General features: G+C 39.3%; 1 protein-coding gene across 1 annotated transcript; it reads right to left on the bottom strand.

Moving 5' to 3' along the window:
- Positions 1-1,929: 1,929 nt before the first annotated feature.
- LOC118824121 (transmembrane protein 179) lies at positions 1,930-5,160 on the bottom strand. The gene is made up of 4 exons (XM_036594073.1): positions 4,698-5,160; positions 3,944-4,081; positions 3,376-3,454; positions 1,930-3,223 (listed from the first exon to the last, which is right to left on the bottom strand). The coding sequence occupies exons 1-4, from the start codon at positions 5,123-5,125 to the stop codon at positions 3,041-3,043; spliced, it is 828 nt and encodes a 275-aa protein (XP_036449966.1). The 5' UTR covers positions 5,126-5,160; the 3' UTR covers positions 1,930-3,040.
- Positions 5,161-5,556: the final 396 nt, after the last annotated feature.

The following is a 5,556-nucleotide window of genomic DNA, read 5'->3' as shown; positions in this document are numbered from 1 at the left end:
GCACATATTCTCATTATATTCTGGTCTTGGTTTTACTTTGGTTTGGTTTTTTCCCACATCTCATTCAAATCCTGTATGTGGACACTTTCAATAGAAGTGCCTTTTTAAGGTTCTGTCCTTTCTCTGTCAGTTTATATTATGTTGTAATGAATCATCAATAAATGTCATTAAATAAAGGTCACTGCAAAGAGAAACGTCCTGACATTTTTTTGTTGAACACTAACATATAGATTTAACATAGAGATAACTTTTTTTTAACTGAAAGCAGCCCCAGGAACACCTACTTGAGAGCAAGTATGAAGGTAGTTATTAGAAACAAAAGCAACTTAAAAGTGTACATCTACAAACCCACTTCCACAACAGGTAGGTAAAATGCAAGTGAAAAAAAACAGCAGTAATTTCTAATCTGTCTTTTACATGTATTTAATTGAAAACAACACAAAGAAGAGATATTTCATATTTTATCTTATCTTCAACTTCATTGCTTTTTATATATACACATTATTCCAAATTTGATGCCTGCAACACTTTCCAAAAAGGTTGGGACAGGGGCAGTGTAAGACTGGGAAGTTTGTGGAATGATCAAAAACACGTTTTGGAACTTTCCACAAATAAACAGGTGAATAGGCAACAAGTGATGCTATCATGTTTGGGTGTAAAGGCGTATTCACAAAACACGACTTCTGAGATTTTACCATCTACAGTCCATAACAGTATTAGAAGATTCAGAGAATCTGGAAAAATCTCTGTGCATAAAAGGCAATGCCAAAAACCACACTAAATAACCGTCAATCCCTCAGACAGCATTGCATTAAAAACCAGCTTGCTTGAATATGGTTACATGGACTCGTGAATACATCGGAAAACCCTTGTCATTGTCGCAGCATCTACAAATGCAAGTTAAGACTCTGCTACGCAAAGTGGAGGCTATATATGAACAACATCCTGAAACACTGCTGATTTCTCTGGGCTAAAGCTCATCTGAGATGGATTGAAACAAAGTGGAAACATATGCTTGGTCTCATGAGTCAACACAAATTGATTTTGGAAATAATGGACATTCTCCAGGCCAAAGAAGAAAAGGACCATGCCAATTGTTACCAACGCAAAGTTCAAAAGCCAGTGTTTCTCCTGATATGTGGGTATCTTATTGCCAACTGCATGGTTAACTTGCACATCAGTGAAGGCAACATTAATGCTGAGGGGTACATGAACATTTTGGACCAACATATGCTGCCATGTAGATGACATCTTTTTCAGGGACTTCCCTGCTTGTTTCAGCAAAACAATGTCAAGCCACATTCTGCAGATCTGTCTTCCACTGAAAATGTGTGTCACATTACAAAGTGCAGGTGAGGTGGCCTGTTTCTCACCACCATTTCACATCCAATGATTTTGTCATTCAGAATATGTTTAATCCCAGCAATTTAGTTATGTAGAAATTTTGAAAAATCAATGGAATTCCTCTTAAATTTTTTAAGCAATTTATTATTTATAAACAGCTTTGTCTGCTATTTTTGGAATTTAAAAATAGAATGGCCACAAACCATACTGACTTCTGGGCACATTCTGCTGCTGAAACCTACACTTGTGTTCACTCGATGCCTCACCCTCCAAGGGTTAATCCAAACAACTTTACTTTAGCTAATGAAATAACCGAACAGCCCTTAAGATAGCATCCTGGATCCCCTTGAAGGGTTATAACGAGGCCAAGTTAAAACGGGCGCGTTGAAAAGCGCAATGAAACAGGTGGCAGACGTACTCCTACCTTCCCCTTCAACATTCAGCCTTGAGTAGCTTCCTGATATTTTAAGCAATGAGGCATTTAATTAGGCACACACTGGAAGGCAAGGCATATGAAGATTGCTTAAAAGTGCTAAGATTAATTCACCACCAACTACAAACATACAGAGAGAAAATGAGACACAGTATAATTTATGGACTGTATTTTATACAGGATAGAGATGACAAGTGTTTATATGATTGTGTTGCAAACACACATTAAAATGAATAAACATGCGTTTACTAAATTAATAAACACATGGAATTAAAAATATTCCATTAGGGTTACAAAATAGGTATTTGGCTACTTGAAATAGTTCATACAGAAAATGCACACACCACATTTTATTGCAGCATGCAGCAAACACTCGAGTTGCAAATACTGTCTGTCATACCACATGAAATAAATAAATAAAAAGAGTGACACTGAGAGACATTATGCGCTGTGCAACTGTATACCTTTAAATCATGTTTCATCAGAAAAAAACTGGCAAACGTCATGTTTTGGAGAACTTTGACTAACACATCATCCTTATAAATCTCACATGGCCATTTGTTTGGAAAGTGCAGGATGCTAGTGCATTCTTTATGACTTACTTATGCTAAGCTACTTATACAGTTGAACAGAGCATAATGGATCGCATATTGCCTTCACATATACAACTGTACATGAATGATTACACATCATATATGCATACACACACCGATTATAGCAGAGGTAAGAACAGAATCCAAGGAGAGAGTACAGTACTGTAAATCAGATTAAATACTGTATACTGAACACACTAATTGAAATACCGTTTCTAATTATTAGCTCAGAATTATTCAACAGAATTCTAGAAGGGAGACTGTGTTGCAGAATTCAAGCCTTTTAACACAGAATACTGCCTTGTAGCCCACGTTTTCATAGTTGTTTATACAAGCTGGAGTAAAAGTACAACGAGATATAATACTAGTTGAATGTTGGAAATACATCTAAAAAGAGCAATATGTATATCTAATGTATTTTAAACAGGGTTCACAATAATTGAATATTACTACAGAGTTACTACAGCTTTACCATAGATTGCAGTTTTTAGTCCCTTAACTTGTATACTATGACAGAAAAAGCTGTGGTAATCTCTATTCTATGGTAATCTTACTACTACTTTATTCAGTGCATGTGGATGTATCTCGTGCCTCATCTCAATCATCATATATTCAGCCATGAACCATGTGCTCCACAGCAATGGAGAATTAACAGATGTTCCAGAGAAGATCAGATCATGCCACTTTTCTTATCCACCACGTCGGAACAGCGGCGTGAGGAGCGGCCCAACAGGAACTCTTTCTCATGGATCAGGCTGTCCAGCATGTCCTCCTGCCTGTAGTTATGGTAGACCTTCAAGAAGGCCATGACTGTGATGCCCAACCAGGTCAACCAAGCAGCCCACAGTCCAAACTAGAGAGGGAAACAGTGGCATGCTGTTATATGCTCATTAAACGTAGTTAATATGCACTTAAAGGGATCAGCACTACAGATTACATACGGTCACTATGGCAAGAAAGCCTTGTGTCTAAAGGAATGGTAACTTTATAGGAAGTAGAACCTACTTGTGCAATGGCAAACTGGTCATAGAATGCAGAGTTGTCCAACCCTAGCTCCAGATCAGTGTCCTGCAAGTCCTCACAGCTGGAAGTGACAAGAAGTGAACATTCTTTATAAATCAATATTGGCAGATGCAAGCAGAATATTCCAAAAGATGTGCTCTGAGTAAGATTTTGTGCACTTGAAAACATGCATACATAAAGCCTAGCTCCAGCCCCAGCCACGACGTTGATCTCATTATATTTTCAAAGGAGGCCTCATCGAAAAGGTCTTTAAATTTTCATCAAAGCACCAGTTCTGACAGTGAATGAATCTGCATTCATGCAGTGATGTTTAGTGAGAAATGATGGAGCTTTAAGGTCACTGGACTGAAGACAATTAGTAAGCCTTAGGCCTGATTTCATTCTCGCAAATTGCTCAACTGCAAGAACAAATAGACAAATCAGTGAAGGATACTGGTTGAACATAAAGCTGCTCCTAATGGGTCTTAATGAGTCCATCCTTGTCTGTTGTACCTGTAAACAATCCAAAAAACATTTCTCTAAAGTAAGACCATCTGAATGGTGTGCTCACCTGCTGGGCATGCTGCCCCCCTCAGTTATGGCATCGCACCACAGATTGAAGCCCACACTCACAATGGTGCTGGACAGGAACACAGCAAACACCACGAACGAGCTGATCAGCAGGTTCAGGAAGGCATTGAAGATGGAGCTGTGCACAAATACAGAACATAATATGTTTAGAAAGAAGGTAATAATGGACAGATAGGACTAATTCTTGTGAAACTCAACACTGCTCTGTTTTTGTGAAATAAAAAGAAAAAATGACCACGAGAAAGTTACAAAAAAGCCTTCTGCTAAACAGTAAAGGCAGTCTAGGTTATATCCTGATCTGGTAATGGCTGAGTAACAGACAGGGTGCTACGCAATCACTGTCTATTACAAAACACCACTGTCTCGTCAAGCATTTTACATAATATAGCCAATAACCTAACATCAGTGTGGAAGTCTGTATCTGTCTTTATTTCCAGTGTTGCCATCACATTTGCCATTAACAGTGCTGAAGAGCTGCATATTGATCAGGTCATGGCTGCTGATTTGAATGTTGGATGAGCTAAGAGATAATCATGTTCCAATTTTTGAACTGCTACATAGCCAAACAACGTTAAAAAGTATATAAATATATGAAGTATATAAGTATATATATTAATGTAACGTCATACTGAAGTGACATAACGTTAAGCCTGAGTGCATCCCATTCATAAGCTGATGCCAGCATCCCTTGCACGGGCATGTGAGTGGCAGAAAGGCAGAAAACGTGCACTTACTCGTCGTGGCCTTTGCAAATGAAGAAGAGGAGCCTCCAGGCTTGCACCGCGGACAGGACGAGAGAGGCGATGCCCACGAAAGTGATGAAGCTGCAGGAAGACGGAGGTCCCCACTCCTCTATTATAAACCGCTGCTTGGACACCGTGATGTTCTCGTTCTGCCACATACCTCGCGTGAAAAGCAGACATTTTCCTCGGAAATCCTCAGTATTCTCCGAGAGAGGCACGACCGCGATAAAGCCGAAGACAAACGCCAAAAAATACAAGATGCACTGCGCGAAGATGAAATTGTCTTTAGCCATTTTCGCACGGCTGCTGCTAATCAGCCCTGGAGCTCCGGCAGTGCGCATGCGCAGTAGCGCTCTGCGGGCGGAACTACAGTACAGATGGGGTAGATGATGGAGAGGCCAGGTACAAACACACAGCATACAAGAGCATCTAACCCTTTATCTGAGCACGACTGTCTGCTAAATCTTTTTTTTTCTGGACATTCTTAAGTTTTAACCCAGGTCTGGTGTGTCATGAGGATTCATTATAGTTTGAAGAGATGAGAGAGAGAGAGAGAGGGAGAGAGAGAGAGAGAGGGAGGAGATGAGAGATGAGGAGGAGAATCAGCACATAAAGTACTGTAGGTTCTGTACAGAAGGTTGTTATGGTAAAGCCTGTCGTAGCAGGTTTAAGAGAACTAGGATTCTTTTAGTGTGTATTAAAAGTGAAATACTGAAGAAATGCTGCAAGCTCATGACAGTTTTTTAGACATTCCATTAATTTCCATCATTCAAACCCCTCACATATTTGACTTAAGGGCTCTGTATAATACCGTATTAGCTTTTTTTTTTAAGTTTCAAAGTATACCGTT

Source organism: Colossoma macropomum, unplaced genomic scaffold (assembly GCF_904425465.1).
Source record: "Colossoma macropomum unplaced genomic scaffold, Colossoma_macropomum, whole genome shotgun sequence".
NCBI classification, from domain to species: domain Eukaryota; kingdom Metazoa; phylum Chordata; class Actinopteri; order Characiformes; family Serrasalmidae; genus Colossoma; species Colossoma macropomum.
The sequence above is the reverse complement of the archived record's forward strand: the minus strand, read 5'-3'. Positions and strand labels throughout refer to the sequence as shown.

Bases quoted from the DNA above. Each gene is read 5' to 3' on its own strand.
- LOC118824121 (XM_036594073.1), bottom strand. From the start codon at position 5,125: ATGCTGTGTGTTTGTACCTGGCCTCTCCATCATCTACCCCATCTGTAC. The intron at 3,455-3,943 runs GTGAGCACACCA...TGTCACTTCCAG, and splicing joins GGGGGCAGCATGCCCAGCAG to CTGTGAGGACTTGCAGGACA. The intron at 3,224-3,375 runs GTAGGTTCTACT...TTCCCTCTCTAG, and splicing joins ACCAGTTTGCCATTGCACAA to TTTGGACTGTGGGCTGCTTG.